Source organism: Alligator sinensis, unplaced genomic scaffold, assembly GCF_000455745.1.
Source record: "Alligator sinensis unplaced genomic scaffold, ASM45574v1 scaffold1061_1, whole genome shotgun sequence".
In the NCBI taxonomy this organism is placed as follows: domain Eukaryota; kingdom Metazoa; phylum Chordata; order Crocodylia; family Alligatoridae; genus Alligator; species Alligator sinensis.
Genome location: NW_005843066.1, coordinates 64,811 through 82,064, shown reverse-complemented (window position 1 = coordinate 82,064; position 17,254 = coordinate 64,811). Strand labels below are relative to the sequence as shown.

Below are 17,254 nucleotides of genomic sequence, written 5' to 3'. Positions count from 1 at the left end.
TCTTTCCTGCCTATGCAGGGGGTCGGACTCGATGATCTATTGAGGTCCCTTCCGACCCTAACATCTATGAATCTATGAATATATGAATATGAATCTATGAATCTATGAATTAGAGCTATATGACTGTTACCTAATCTGGCATGTGAGTACTCAAAGCTATAAAAAGGACCATAATGGTAGCATAATACACTAGAGCAGAGGAGAAATGAGCAGGCCTTTTATATGACATAGATTTTCTTATTTTAGGAGAGTACAAATATTTAAATGAACTTTCCAATTACACATGTATCTTGGAAGTAAAAGTAAAAATAACCAATATCCTTCCAAGGCTTCCGGAAAAATCCAAGAAATTAAAGGCAATACTCAGCACTCCCATGCACTTTGATATAAACTAGGTTATCAGAGCATTTTAAATAAATGAAAAGAACAAAACTGTTTAGAATGTTCCAAGTTAGAAAAGCTACATTGTATAAGTTATTAAAATGACATAAGTCATGCTCCATGATTGAAATTAATACATGTTAATCTGCTGAAAAATAATCAATTACTTTTACATCACTATAGGAAACATTTTTACTGCTTTCAATATATTTTCAACATAAAACACTGTTTAGATATGCACTTAGGTATTAGCATTACTGCTTTGAAAACTAGGACAAAAGTATTTCTATGACAGTAAAAAGAAAGTGGTAATAGGACTATAATTTTTTTTAAATGTTCCATCACATTACCCATAACATCTGCCCTTAGAGATGGATAGAAATGGTCAATTAAGCATTCAAAATGTACAGCTCTAGAGAAATATCTGAGAACTACATAATTTGTTCTTTGTTGTTATGTGTCAACGAAGAGCTCAGTGAAAGTTGTTTGAAAGTGCTATCATTACTAGGGCTGCGTGAAGCTTTGGGTGCTGATTCGATTCGGAGGAGATTCAGCCCGATTCGGTGGCTAAATCTCCAAATCCATATTGAATCAGGAGACCAATCAAAAGGTCCAAATTGATTTGAAGCTCTCCAAATCAATTCAGAAAAGGTTCGGAGAGCTTCGATGATTCGAGCATTCGCCACCTGCTGCAGCAGGGAGCTGGAGCTGGACTCAGAGCTGGTAAGTAGGGGCGGAGGAGGCGGGGGCTAGAGGAGGGGGGAGGGGACCAGGGAGGGACCCCTGCCAGACCCCATCCCCTGCTTGCTCCCCTAGCCCCCTCCCGCTCCCGCCCGCTCCCCCCTCCCCCATGGCTGCCCGACTGGCCTCAGTTTCCGGCCCTTTAAAAAAATGCCCCCAGTCACCGGGTGCTGCCTGGCTGGGGGACGATCCCCACTGTCCCCCACTACCCCGTGCTGCATGGGGGGCTCTGCCACGAGCCCCCCGACCCCCACTCGCTCCCTCAGCACACCCATGGGTGTCCCACCCACCCCATCCTGGCCCTTTAAGGAAAAAAAAAACCCTCAAAAAACCTCCACACTCACCAACTCCTGCAGTGGCCTCGGGGCTTGCGGGGGCTTGTGGAAGAGCCCCCCCATGCAGTGTGGGGCAGTGGGGATCACCTGCCCCCTGCCAGGCAGGAACTGGCGAGTGCAGGGTTTTTTTGGGTTTTTTTTCTTAAAGGGCTGGGAGCTGAGGTGGGCAGGGCAGTCATGGGGGGTGGGGGGCTGGGACAGTGTGGGGGAGAGGAGTTGTGAGGCTCCATCACACAGCGTGGGGCAATGGGGTACAATGGGGATCGCCTCCCCTGCCCGGCAGCACCCAGTGAGCTGGGGCTTTTTTTTCCAAAGTGCCAGGAGCTGGGATGGGCAGGATAGCCATTGCCGGGGCTGGGAGAGCAGGCGAGGGATGGGTCTGTGTGATTCGGAGATTTGGCTGATTCAGAATCACTGAAACAAATCACTGTCCCCCGAATCGGCCAAATCTGAGTTGAATACTAGCCGCTTCACGCAGGCCTAATCATTACTATAGCTATGATATTGAAAACAGTGTAAAGGTTATCTTGACCACTGTGAAAATTAGTCTCTAACAAACAAAACAAAAACTAGATTGGCTGCAGAATTCCAGCTATCCTTGTCCAAGATAAGCTACCCATGGTGCCAGATTTCTGGACTCAGAAGTTGAAAGGCTTCCAGGTAAGTCTACTTGGCTTGAAAAATTAGAATCTATTATTAAATGGAGACCAAAACATCATGTTTTTGGCTAGAGAACAGAAATTACTAAAGATATCACAGGACTTAATCTCTTCATTTTCTCTTACTTTTGTAAATTGCTTGAAAGGCTCCTAATTGCACTAAGGACTTGCTGCATCTGTATCTGCTAAAGAATATGAATGGGGCTTTCCAGTATGATTTGGATCACTCATTAAAATAAAATATTAATAAATGTAAAAGATGAGACTTTTAGAGAAATACATATTTTATTATTCTCTGAATATCTAAGCAGAAACATAATTAACTGGAGGGCAACTAGGGCAGTGGCCCCAAGTGACTTGGGCTGCGAGGAGGGTGCAGAAATAACATTTGCTGCTACTGACTGGCCATGGTACTAGTGGCGGGAGCTGTCCTGTTAAACCTCTGTTTCTAAGTGGTATTACTAGGAATGTACTTAATTCACAATTTCATGGATTTCACAGAACCATGAAATCAGGCATTGTCCACAAAATCTACTAAATAAAAAAACCTAAAAAAAACATTACTAAAAATAAAATGCTGGCTTCCCAGTGGGAGCCAGCGGTCCTCATTGCTGTTGCAGCCCAGCCTCACAGCCCACTGCGGGGGGGATGGGAGGGGAGGATGCCAGTGTGAAGGGGAGCAGCCAAGATGGCAGGCACTCCCTGCCGCTGATTAGCTGAGAGGGCTGCCTGTTGCATGGCCCCAACCCTCTCTGCCAATCAGCAGTGAGGGGCGGAGCTGAACAACAGACAACACTTTTGGCCAATCAGTGGCAAAGGGGTAGAGTCATATGACGGATAGGCCCCTCAGCCAGTCAGTGGTAAGGAGTAAATTTGCCGTAAAAAGGTGGCAAAATCGGCTCCCTGCACCATGAGCAGCCTGCGAAAATTCCTTTTGCTCACCATGACTTAGGTAGATCCCTAATTATTAGTGCAATTATGTCCTCTGGCTTAGATTTCCTTTGAATAGCTAAGAACCACAGAATTATAAAGGTAAGTGTGCAGTAGCACTAATTTTACAGCCAAAAAAATGCACTGCTATATTTTAGTCTGCATACATATGTACTCAATGAAATATAAAAATAGTAAAACTTCTCAGACACAAACAATATGAACATAAGAAATTTAAGATGCAATGAGAAGACCAGGTCCTCCTTTACACAAGAAGCAAGCTGTGATCATTTCTACTGACTGATTGAGAACAGTAAACATCCTATTGCAGATTACCCTGTCTTCCCCACTCCACGCAATCCCACTCATTTTTCTTGTCTATCTGTTCTGGTTTGTATAATAGCTAGAAAGCCCTTTGTAAGATAACTATTATTTACTGTATGGTTGTTTGGCACCTGCTACAACTGCATCCCACTTAGTCGCTGCTCCTAGATGCCACTGCAATAGAGCTCTTAAAAAACTAACATTGGCAATAACTATATTCTCCATAACACAAAATGGGAATGGAGAAAGGGGAACATATTGTGGGTAAGGTGAGGTAATACACTATGGCTTTCCAGGTCAACAGGGTAACCATGAAAACAAAGTTTAAAGAAAAACCGCAGCATAAGAGCTTTAAAGACCTCTAATCTCTACTTTTGCTCACCACAGAGGTCTGTCCTGGGCCTAGTACTATTTGATGTGTTTATTATTTGGATGCTGGAACAGCAAGCTTCCTGTGTAAATCTGTTGCTGATATGAAACTGGGAAGGGCTGCAAAAACATTGGAGGATTGGAGTAGAATTCAGACTGGAAAGCTGGGTTAGAGAAAACAGGATGAAATTCAACACAGATAAATGCAACATGCTACACCTAGAAAAGAATAATCATAAGCACAAATATAGAATGGGAGATAACTGACTGGGTGGCATCCACAAGAGTTTTAAGCACAAGACATCAGAGGTGATCATCTAATCCATGCTGGTGAGGCCTCATCTAGAGCACGGCTGTCCAATTTCCAGGCACCTGGGGGCCTGGGGGCCACATAAGGCACTAGACCCCTTCCAGTAGCCCAAGAAGCCTAGTACCCATCCCAGCCACACACAAGGCATGGGCACCCCCCAGGCCTCTAGGCCAGATGCTGATCCTTCAGGGACCACAAACAGTCACTAGCTGGATAGCCCTGATCAAGAGTACTACATGCCTTTGATCAGGGCTATCCAACTAGTGACACCACATTTTAAGAAACATGTGGCAAAGTTAGAGAAGGTCCACAGGTGAGCAACAAAAATCATACGAGCTGGAAGGCACACTGCACAAGGAAAGGCTGAGAGAACCAGGCATGTTGATCTTGGAGAAAAGGTGATTACAGTGGGGCATAATAGCAGTTTTCAAATGTCACATCTGAAACACTGCCATGAAAAAGGGGAAGAACAACTGTTCTCCCTTGCTTCAGAGGCTATAATGTGATGCAATGCCTTTAAACTTCAGCTAAATAGATCTAAATTATATATCAGGAATAACTTCCTTACCATTCAAACAGTGAGGCAGTGGAACAGACTGCCCAGGGCAACAGCTTCCTTAGCTCTCAGTGTTCTGAATTAGGAAATACAATTTTAAAAAGGCATTCTTCCACTGTACTTAATGTTAATTAAACTTGTTTGCTTAACTTAAATTACATTCTGTCATATGGCCTGATCCTTCAGGCCCTTGGTCACGTACATAACTCCATTGAAATGTTTGGCATTATCAGAAGTCTTACTGCATTCAGTCTGTTTACCAATGTGCTCAGACTTGTACAAAACACAGAATTATAGACAGGGCCCACTAAAGAAATTATTGCAAACTTCTGTCTCCTGTTCACTCACCTCCTTACATCCCAAGGAATGAAGCCAATTCCAGGTAATCAGTAATTAGCCTGTATTCAAATTTCAAAAATACCTTGCAAAAGTTCATTTTACCTTTGTGCTAGTAACAGAAGACTCCTGCAGATAGAGAAACTTTCATCATGTATAAATTACTAATAATTACATGAAAACAAATGGAGACCTTCAAAGCTGGAGTGACGGGGAAAGAAGGAAATTCCACCCTATTAATCCATACTTATCTTCTAGAGGAAATAAATACTACTGTATATTTTTAACAGATGACCGGAGTGATTTTGTACTGGGACATGCCTGTGTTATGATACCATATTTACTCAAATATAAGAGGAGGTTTTTTCACCTCCCAATACGCATGGGGGGGAAGAGCCCCTCATCTTATATTCATGTACAAAGTGGAGTGGGGAGCAGGCAGTTGCTGCAGCTCTGACTCCAGTTGCTGTGGGTCTGACTCCAGGTCAGGGCCAAAGTCAGACCCACAGCAGCTTCTGCCCCTCCTTCCCTCTCCCTTACTATTGGATGCAGCTCAGCTCAGGCTGGAGCTGGGGTCTCTCCTGGGCACAAAGCATGTGGAAACTCCTTCCCCTGCCCGGCCAATCAGCAGCACCAACACTGAGAGCTTCCATGTGCGGGCCTCCCAGCAGAGCAGCATCTGACAGTAAGGTGGGTCAGGGGGGGAAGAGGCAGAGACTGGAAGAAGCAGGGTGGAAGAGGCAGGGACTGAGGGGAGTCAGGAGAGGGTCAGAGACTGTGGGGAGCTGGGGGCAAACAGGGCAGGAAGGCTGCAGGGGGGGAAGTGGGTGAGGCAGAGGGCAAGGGAGCTACTTGATCCCCAGCCACTGTTTTCCATGCTGTAGCAGGGTGGGGTGGGGATTCAATACACCCTCCAATACTTAGATTCTCTATCTGGAAAATTATAACAAATGTATACATTTTCCTTATATATAACCTAATTATTGGGGGGGTCATCTTATATTCAGGGTTATCTTATATTTGAGTAAATAAGGTATATCAACATTATTATTTCTTATCAAATAAATGATAGAATGTATTATTGTCTTGTATTTTTCTAAACATGATTTACAATAGGAAAAGCAATGTATTCAAACTTGCAAAGTTGGCTGCATTACCACTCCAATCGGTATAACCCATCTTTTAAGGTCATTTGAAGATTCAGCTTCTGATAGCACTGAGTTCAGTGCAGTATAACATTTTTACAGTGCCAGCATTCCTCAGCTTTCAATTTGAGTAATTTTTTATGCATACCATGGGGCAAATTTCTCTTTTACTCATAATGATTTACTGTTGTTGCATTATTTAAGTAAACATGCAGTATTATTATTGAAACGTACCAAATAATTGAAGTAATAATTACATTTAAAAACAGCAGTCTTAAACAACAAATTATACCTTTATAGACATTTTAAAAATAAAATAACCGTAGATACAAGTCAAACATCTGAAACTGTTAAGTGTTTTGTTTTATTTAGAACACAAAATTATAAATAAAATACTGTAAGTTTGTTTTTCTTTTAATAAAGGAGATGGAGATCTCTGCCAAAAGTAGTTAGATTACTCTGTGAAATATTTCTAAGCACATTTCTGATAATGGATTATTTGTTGATAACATTTTCAACCCACTTCTGTAAGCAAAGAAAAAACCCCAAGCTCTGGCTAATCACCACTGTATGTTGCCAACAGCAACAAAAAAAAGATATGTACAATAATGCAATGTTTGGCCTAAAGCAAAAACTCAACCAGGATGCACATACTTAAAGCTTATAGTCAGCATTTAACAATAAAACAGGAATAAAGTAGTATTCTTATCAATTTGTTGGCTAAAGGATTCTACTACCCTCCTTTACAGGCTGTATATAGCTTCCCCTGAGTAGAAATCCACAGCTCTCCTGCATGCAACTGTCAGTTGTTCAAGCAGGGTTGGATTAACACATAGGCAAACTAGGTACATGCCTAGGGCCCTGAGCTGCAGGGGACCCCAGTCCTTCCCTCTGTGGTGAAGGCGCTAATGACCCCATCCGCCTCCCTTCCCCTCAACCGGCCTTGTCACCATGGTGGCTGCTTCCTAGCAGTGGTTCCAAGTCCCGCTCCCCAGTGGTGGCAGCGCCGGGGTGGGGAAAGGGGTCTTGACCGGTCCAGGGCCCAGGAGTTTGTTGGCCTAGGGCCTAACTAAAGGGTTAAACTGGCCCTGTGTTCAAGCTCACTTCTCCAGAACACCAGTAGCCATGGGCATAGTTCTGCTCTGCAGGGCCTCTTCCAAAGTCAGACAACAGCTGGGTTTTTATCTGTTCAGGATGTAGCTATCTGATTGGCACTAAGGCCCCATTCTCCAGCTTGTCTGCTGCTCCCTCAACCATCATTTTACTTAAAGAGGCTATGTCATAGAAGTGAGGGACTATGAATTCCATTCATCTTGAAAAGGAACAGCACTGCACTCCTGGATGGATAGCTTTAAAAACTAATATGCCAATTCAAATGTCAGCACTGTTACCTGCAAGGGTGATGCATAGAGGGTGCATGCGAGTCTACAAAAAGGCACTGCAGACTCTGCAGGTGCTGCCGCTCACCACCCTGCCGCCTGCATCTCCGGGTGGTTCATGATCCCTCCTGGCCACTACTGACGCTGCTGGTGGTGGCTGCGGGTGGTCGCCGACCTTTGGTCGGCACTCGCCACCCCTCCCCACACTGCCAACAGCGCCAGTGGCTTCTGCGGGAGCTCCCCCGCTTACCGCTGCTGCGCTCCCACCACCGCCGTCATCCCCCCCAGCCGCCGGGGGAACACATTGTTCATGATTCACTTTTGGTCATTCTAGCATACACAGCTAGCAAATGTGAAAATGTTTTTTTTTAATACAATAAGGATGCGCTGATGAATTAATGTAAAAACTGATTCTTTCTTATATCTGAATATTACAGTATATCCCTTTCAAATTTATGCCATATTTCCTATGAGTACAGAATAGTTTCAAATAAATCAGCTAATTTGTTGCATAGTTATAAGCATAGAAATGTGCAGAAAAGGTTCCTTGGGTGAATTTGATATCTTTTATTAGACCAACCCAAATGGTTGGAGAATAGTTATTAAGCAAGCTTTCGGGTTCAAAAACCCTTCGTCAGGCTCAGGAAGCTGCAGCAGTTGGTGTGTGCTCTTCCTGGATGGAATGAAAAGTAAAGAAGCCAGGGGCTGGGCTGGGCTGGGGAGTCAGCTGCCAGGCAGATTGTAATGTATCAAAAATCCAATGTCTATGTTTAGTCCCTGATCTCTAGTATCCAGCAGGTTGATGAAATGGAGCTCATAGGCTCGTCTCTGGGATGTGTTGTGTAAATTTCCCTTGAGGATCAGGACTGAGAGACTGGAGAGAGAGTGGCCCTCCTGTGAGAAATGTGCCCCCACCGGTAATTGGGTATTTCTGACTTTGATGGATTTCCGGTGTGCGTTCATTCTGGTGCGCAGTTGTTGTCTGGCAGCAGTTGGTGTGTGCTCTTCCTGGATGGAATGAAAAGTAAACAAGCCAGGGGCTGGGCTGGGCTGGGAACTGCCCTCTTCCATCCAGGAAGAGCACACACCAACTGCTGCAGCTTCCTTAGCCTGATGAAGGGTTTTTGAACCCGAAAGCTTGCTTAATAACTATTCTCCAACCATTTGGGTTGGTCTAATAAAAGATATCAAATTCACCCAAGGAACCTTGTCTGCCTATATCCTTAGACCAACACAGCTACAACCTAAACCCCTGCAAGCATAGAAATGTTCATTTAGTCAGGCTAGATCTTTTTACAGAGTTCTCTAGCAAAGATATTCCTAATATCCTAATATGTACTTTATATTTCCTAATCTCTAGCAAAGATATTCCTACAGCAATGCTGTAGCCAGTAGGGCAAATAATACTCTGGCATGCCTCAATCAATGCATCTTTCGCAAAACCAAGGAGGTGATTCTTCTGCTCTACTCAGCACTGGTGAGACCGCAGCTGGAGTACTGCATCCAGTTCTGAGCACACACTTTAACAAGGACATGGACAAGCTTGAGAGAGTCCAAAGAAGAGCCATCCCTATAATCAGAGTCTTATAGAACAAGCCATACAAGGAAAGGCTGAGGGATCTGGGACTCTTCAGCCTGAGGAAAAGAAGGCTGAGAGGGGACCTAGTAGCATCTTACCGCTACACTAGGGGATTACAAGGGCTCGGTGAGCAACTGTTTACCAGGGTACCCAAGGGGAAAACCACGAGTAATGGCCATAGCGTCCTGGAAAACCAATTCATGCTCAACATTAGGATTCAGGCTCAACATTAGGAAAAACTTCTTTACAGTCAGGGTGTCTAGACTGTGGAATAAACTCCTTCCAGAGGTGGTGCGATCACCTACCCTGGAAATCTTCAAGAGGAGACTAGACAGTCACTTTGCTGAGGTCACCTGACCCCAGTTATCTTTCCTGCTTGGTGCAGGGTGCTGGACCCAATGATCTTCCAAGGTCCCTTACAATCTATAAATCTAAAATTTGACACATGAAAACAAAGATTATTCAAAAATCTAGCGCATAGGTTAATTACATTTATTTATATGCAATGTTTTGTTTAATGAACCTTGCTGGTCATAACAACTTTTATTTAAATATTTTTTAATCCAATTACCTGGTTTTAAAATGTACTTTATATTTCCTAATACTTTATATAATTTATACATTGTCAGTTGCTTTCAGTGGAACATGGATTGTATGATGCATTTTGTAGTATAAATCACCCATAGAGAAACTGGCAGCAAAATATTTTTTCCCCAAACTTCAAATACGATATACAAATACAAAACTCTGTCTTTGTAGCTTGATATAGCAGTGCTTCAATGATTAAGCTAAAGTTTGTCTCCTGGATTTTAGATGTCCCCCTTGTAGAGGTCCCCATTCTCCTGTCTCTGGTCTGGTACCCCGGTGATCTAACATATTCCCTGGCTTGCCCACATCTCCACCATATCCTGTAATTTTTAACATGTAAACTATACACTCAAAGGAACTGGAAAGATTTTCCATGTGCCCTGACTTAAATAAAGCCCTGTCAAGCATATACATTTAGATATATAAACTTTTGTACTCACATTTCTTAAAAATATCAGACTTATGCACTGACTGGATAAAGTGAGTTTGCTAGGGGCTTAAAGGAAAGAAGGAACATGGACAAGAAGGTCTCAGGAGAACACCAAAGAAAGAGCTGGAAAGCTATCAAGACCAGTGGCATTCAATCTTTTGGCTCTACAGGTAAAATAAGTGGTACAGAGCCAGTATGCAGGCTGGATCAGGCCCTGTGCACCAGAACTGGGCCCCGTGCTGCCCCCTCCTGGTCCCACAGATCCAGATAAGGCACTGCACAGCCTTGGCCAGCGTCTGTCTGACTGTATTGGGCCCCACGGTGCCCGTGGATGCTTGGACCAAGCTTCAGTGCCCTGTGCCACCCCAACCTGGCTGCATGCACTAGGGTTGAGCACTGTGCACTGGGATCAGGTCCTTATGTCCCAGGCCCCGTGTTGCCATTTTGTACCTGAATTGGGTCCAGGTCACCCTGTGTGCCCAATCTAGCTTTCAGGGCCACACTATGCAGTCTGCAGAAATTTTGCAGCTGGGCAGTGACTTCCACCACCAACTTTTTGGACTTGTGGGGAGATGGCTCCAGGGGCCAGATCTAGCCCATGAGCTAAGGTTGAGCACTCCTGATTTAGACTATCATGTATGCTACTGGCTTCAAGTTTTATACATCTAATGGAGGAAAATGCCTTAAATGATGCACTGGTTTTCTCTGTCTGGTCTCAAAGGCTTTCAGGCTGCAGTTCTGAATGGTAGTTGGAGGAATTTGGAGTATACAAACATTCTCTCCTAGGTGTGTAAAGTTTCAAAGATAGGAGATACTAGGACCTGGCTGTCTGCAAAACCATTCAACTATTATCTGGCTTTACTCCTCCCCTCTGCCCCCCTCCCCCAGCACATGATCACAGGTAGTCATCAGCTTTGGGTCCCTGTCCCCATATTTAAATACATTAATTTGAGATGTGCTTAAAAAAAATCTTAGAATATCCCTACATGAAATACTTGTGGTGATTATTATTTAGATATTTCATGTTTAGGTGTTTAAAATGCACAAGAAATTAGTTATTTTTTTAAATAATCTACTATTTTCCTTTTTGTTGTAAAAAAGACTGAAAAAGTGTCTTTAAAATCTGAGTACTTCAGGAAAGTAAACACATGTTTTCTATTTGCACATGCCACAAACATAATTCATACACACCAACAATTTGTTTGGCTTCTACATCCTTTCACTCTATATTCTTTCATTCTGCTTAGCTTTTGCTATTACATAGACTCATACTGAGTAGGTGCACTCTCTCCTCCCCAGTGCTATTACTGAAAGTTTTTTCACTGTCTTTCACAAAGTATGATTGAGTTCTAGATTAAATACTCAGGAATTACTTCAGTTTTATTTTAAAAAATGAAATGAACACCCCAATGGACACACTGGTCTGCAAGAGATGCACTTAAACAACATTCTGGTTTCAGAAATACTGCAGGCTTCGGAATAAATTCCAATATTTCAAAACGGGGAATTTTTAACAGGTAATAAAGCAGAAGCCAGCAGGAACTTTTATGTTCTTAAAGACACTTATCCAACAAATTCTTAACCATCCAGTTAAGTATCGGTCTTGTTTCCTGGCAGTTATGTCACTCATAAAATTTTTATCAATTTTTATTCTTCTAGGTTGGCGGATCTCCTCTGGCGGGCTTTAAACTAGGCTCGTCGGGGGGGAGGGGGGAAGATGAGGGCGGGGGAAGCTGTGGACCACCAAACCATGTGGCACCCACAAGGACAGCCCAGCCTGAAGAAAGAGAGCATTGGGAACCTGAAAGCCACGGGGAGGCCAGCACTACGACACAGGTAAGAAACAAGAAGGTAAGAAACAAAGGGCCCCTTGGGACTCAGAGCAGGGGGGCAGCAAAGGCACCAGTCGCAGGGCTCAAGTGCCTATATACTAATGCTAGGAGCATGGGGAACAAGCAGGATGAACTAGCGCTCCTGCGAAAGGACAGGGTGGGGAAGAAAGGGGGAGGGGCTGCGCTCTATGTCAGTGAGCAATATACGTCAACCCTCATCAAGACGGAATCCAAGGATGAGGAGGTAGAAGGATTGTGGGTTAGGCTACATGGGGGGCAAGGAGAAAGGGATTTGGTGGTAGGGGTCTGCTACACCTGCTGGGTGGCACGGAAGTGGAAAGGGATCTTGGAGTCCTAGTGGACTCCAAGATGAACATGAGTCAGCAGCGTGACGAAGCCATCAAAAAAGCCAATGGCACTTTATCGTGCATCAGCAGATGCATGACGAATAGGTCCAAGGAGGTGATACTTCCCCTCTATCGGGCGCTGGTCAGACCGCAGTTGGAGTACTGCGTGCAATTCTGGGCGCCGCACTTCAAGAGGGATGCGGATAACCTGGAGAGGGTTCAGAGAAGGGCCACTCGTATGGTTAAGGGCCTACAGACCAAGCCCTACGAGGAGAGACTAGAGAAACTGGATCTATTCAGCCTCCGCAAGAGAAGGTTGAGAGGCGACCTTGTGGCTGCCTATAAGTTCATCACGGGGGCACAGAAGGGAATTGGTGAGTATTTATTCACCAAGGCACCCCTGGGGGTTACAAGAAATAATGGCCACAAGCTAGCAGAGAGCAGATTTAGATTGGACATTAGGAAGAACTTCTTCACAGTTCGAGTGGCCAAGGTCTGGAACGGGCTCCCAAGGGAGGTGGTGCTCTCCCCTACCCTGGGGGTCTTCAAGAGGAGGTTAGATGAGTATCTAGCTGGGGTCATCTAGACCCAGCACTCTTTTCTGCTTATGCAGGGGGTCGGACTCGATGATCTATTGAGGTCCCTTCTGATCCTAACATCTATGAATCAAGAACAAGTTAGTACTTTTTTACAATGTTAATGTAAATCTTTAGTGGGCACATCTACCTGAGATGTTTACTATGGAATTGACTAACTAGCTCTGCAGTATACATCTTGGCATCTATACATGTACAGCAATTAGGCTGGAGTAAACGAATTAACTCAGCAGAGTTTTTGCTCCACAGCAACGCATGTGTAGACACTGGTGGGGCTGGCTGGGGCATGAAGGTGCTTCAGTGCAGGGGCTGCCTGCCAGCTAGGGGCCCCAGGCAGTCCCATTCCTGGACTGACAGGCTGACTCCTAGGGCTCCCTGGCAGCTGGAGGTGTTCCAACCCCACTCAACATGCTGTGGTCCCAGGCACACATTCAAACAGCATGCCCGGCAGCAATAGACTCTGGTGCAATAAACTCCAGAGTTCATTGCTTTGCATTAACTGCATGCATAGATGTGCCCACTGAGAGTTTAGGTCTTGAGATAGAGCAAAATTACTTAAGAAGATGAATAGCTTTAAGCACATAAGTATTTCCATTGGCTTCAATGAGATTTCCACTTAACATTTATTTAAGCTGTCTATACTCTTGAAGACTATTCTAGGAACAGCATTTTAAACTTTCACTAATTGTCCAGTAAATTATGAGACAAAGTAACTTCCTCAACAGGCTAACAGAGAAAGGTCTAAGATAGAGGAGATATCAAAAAGAAGTAATTTTATAGATATCTTATGCTCTTTTAAGCATGTATTTTCTACAAAGGAGTTTTTTGGATCCTGAGAGACATTATTTCCTTCTGTGCTAGTCAAGATATTGATATACTGCAACTGACATACAGTAATGTAAACATATGAAAAATACCACAAGTCCTTTAGGGCAAGAATCTTCTCTTTGTTCTCTTTGTACAACACCTAGCATAATAATTGACTGGACTATAATCAAGGCTTCCATGTGCCATTGCAATGCAAATAATAAACACTAGTAACTGTTGAAGCTAAGGGCTGAACGATCATAAAATGCTGCATTCAGAGTTGTCTTAAGTATTCAGAGGCAGTGGAAGATAGTTCAGATGTGCAACTAGAAACCAGGGACAAGAAGTCCACTTTTATTTACCCTCCCCAAAACAGAAATATAAAATAATTCTGTAGAAATGAGACAATTTGGGCAAAAATCATGCAACTGAAATGATTTCCTATAAAGGCTTTGGTTCAAGCTTTCAGTAAGTGATTCTTGTAATCACTTCTTCATGTAGATATGGGACTTGTCCTAACTGAAGTGTGACACACAAAAGCCTTCACTCTACCAGAGTCTCATGTCAGAGGCTTTCTTCCTATGGGTAAGAATGCGAGCAATTTCAGCTTGATACAAAACTGACTCAGCTGATGGTCTAACGTATAAATCATGTGTATACTAGATAAGATAAACACATACCAGTGTAGTCTTCATAACATTCACAAGTGTAGCCTCCTTCTCGGCTTCGACAAAGCCCATTATTGCCACAAGGGTTGGAGTAGCAGAGGTCAATCTCCGTTTCACAATAGTCACCAGTAAATCCAGGAGGGCACCGACACCTCAGCCCATTGATGGGATGGATAGGTCGGAACAAGACAGTGTTTGAACTAATAAATGGAGCGGAGCTGTCAAACTTCAGCACAGACACACACTTCATGTAGTTCTCACAAGGCTCTCGCAGACAGATATTGTCATCGAAAGGCAGGACCCTCTGTGTAGAGATCATGGTTAGCAGTGTCCGGTTGAGGTAGATCTGCTCTTGGAGGTCCTCAGAGGGAAAGAATTTGTTTCGAATGCCACCAGGAAGCAACGCAGAGAATGTTACATTCAGGATATTGGAGCTGACATCAGTGTCGTTTTGAATGTTAAAGACAAAGATGCCGTCCTTGGTAGTAGAGAGCACTGTTGCCACACCCTCCACAAAAAGAGAGAGTAGTGGGGAGAGAAACTTTTCCTGGGACATATTTTCCAGTCGCACTGTGATACTGTTGGTCAGCATGTCATCAGTTATGATAGTCACCCGCAGGGTGCAGAGAGCTGTAACACTGTGAACACCATCTACAGGGAGAGAAAAAAAAATCAGTTAATCTACCAACCTTCTCTATGTGATGTGAGAGGAAAAAACCTATCTAATTTCTGCCATACTCAACATTTCTGTTTGTGCACAGAAAAATTCCCTAGAATCAGGATTTATGTACAAGGGACATCTAGAATGCACTGTTCAGGATTGTCCCATCACACCAGGTAGGACATTCCACTCAAACAACTAGAAAAGATTGGCAAGACCAGCTGATGACCTGATTGATGTGGCAGGGTTAAGAGCAAGAAACTTTGCATAATATGAACAGAACAGATCTTACATGGGTCATTTCTAGACTACAAGCAATGCTGTGAAACTCACTTTCCACAGTTTAAGACCAAAATTCAGCTCCAGCAGCAGCCTCAAGCTTAAGAAACTGAAATATGCGAGAAAAAGATTACCAAGGCGAGTGGGCAAAATATGATAAAATATCAGGGGTGGGCAAAATATGGCCTGTGGGCTGGATCTGGCCCACAAACGGACTTTGTCTGGCTCACAGCAGGTCCTTCGGTCCCACCTGGCCCAGGCACCATTTGGTTTATAGCACATCCCACTGCCCCTGGGCGAGCAAAAGGATTGGAGCAAATCCACAGCTGGACTCCATTTCTGGGCAGCCCAGGAGGTGGTTGTAGCTCCTTCAGGCTACTGCTGCCACTGGCCCCAGCTGCATGAAGAGTGGAGGGGACCTGCATGCACAGTCCTGACCTTGGCCCACCCCACACCTCACCTCGGCCAGAGTGCACCAGCTGGGACCTACGGGCACAGCCCTGACCCTGGCCCACCCTCTGGGCATGGGGGAAAAGTGGCTGTCTCCCTTTTACCACTGCCAGGTCCTTCTTGATGTGGCCGCCCAGAGCCTGTGCCTGGGATGCCCTGCAGCTCCTCTCCACTGCCACCACTATTCCACTGGGTGGTCCAGAGGTGGTGCTGGTGATGGTGGTGATGGAGAAGAGCCACAGGCAGCCCAGGCACAGGCTCCAGGTGGTCACAGTAAGAAAGGCCCAGCAGCATCAAGCGGGGGTGGCCATTTTTCCATCACACCCAGCAGCAGATTCTCCCTGACCACTGCCGCTGCTGCTCAGCATGGGCAGGCAGTCCAGAGCAGGCATGGGGCAAGCCAGGGGCAGGGCTATGCCCATAAATCCCAGCTGCTCCAGAGCTGGTTCACTCTGGCCAGGGCGAGTCTAGCAGGTGCAGGGTGAGCTGAGGCTACATACTCAGCTGCTGCTGGGTGCTGGTGGTGGTGGCAGGACACATGGGCTGCTTGGGGTGTGGGGGTGGGAGGTAAGGGGTGCTGACCAGCCTGCGGCAGCTCATCAAAATTGCCTATGTGGCCTCTGGGCCCAAATAATTGACCACTCCTGCTTTAAATAAAAGTCATCTTAGGGGGAAAAAAATCACATTTGATTTCCTTCAAGGATCTACAGGTGAGTTAGACATGGACCCAGATCAAACCAATCTGTAATGGAATCCATCATTTTAAACTTTTCCATTTGTAATGATGTTTTTCAAATGCTTCACATCCTCACGTTTGTTTTGGAACCCCAGGTCAAAATGTTCATACAGCCTAGTGATACCTGAGGGATGCCAGCACTAAACCTTATTACAGTGTAATAACATGCTGGGCAGCAGACATGGAAGTGATTAATTATTAATTATTAGTGTTAATTATTACTTGTATTTGTAGTATGGCTCTGCAAATCTTAAACATCATTTTGTTATGACACACAATTATTAACGACATAATGAATGCATAATTCAGTGTCAAATTTGTCATGAAAACCAGATCAAAGCCTCTTATTTAATTCTATGCACTTGCTAATATCAAGGTTATCATTTTTACATCGCTTATATTTTATTTAGAAAATACAGATTACAAAGCACAAATTATTAATTGCATTACAGTAGCCCCAACAGAGATCTGGACTTTACTACACCAGGCCCCGTATAAACACTGAAGTGAGAGACAACCCCTTGTGAAGATCTTACAATACGGGTGCGTAAAATGGGCTGTATTAGGTTTAGATTCAGATTTGGCCCGAATTGGGGATAGTGATTTGATTTGTTGATTCAGAACACTGTCCCCAATTCGATTCGGGTCCAAATCTTCAGATCCAAATCTGAAGATTCGACGCCAATTCGGAGAATCAGCTACTTGGCCATAGACACAACTTTAAATGTTTTTTCTACATATCTTGAGGTACCAGGTGCAGCTCGTGAACACTGCAATGGTGGGATGAATGGAGCATCCCACAGGAGCACGGGGGGG

The 17,254-nt window shown here is 44.4% G+C and overlaps 1 protein-coding gene across 1 annotated transcript in view; it reads right to left on the bottom strand.

Annotated features, from left to right (window-relative positions):
- The window catches only part of LOC102372858 (cadherin EGF LAG seven-pass G-type receptor 1), a 176,585-nt gene that overhangs the window by 149,906 nt on the left and 9,425 nt on the right, over positions 1–17,254 (bottom strand). The window contains exon 2 of the mRNA XM_025193545.1: positions 14,325–14,963. Coding sequence (XP_025049330.1) covers positions 14,325–14,904 — 580 coding nt within the window. The 5' untranslated portion in view covers positions 14,905–14,963. The remainder of the gene's footprint in view (positions 1–14,324; positions 14,964–17,254) is intronic.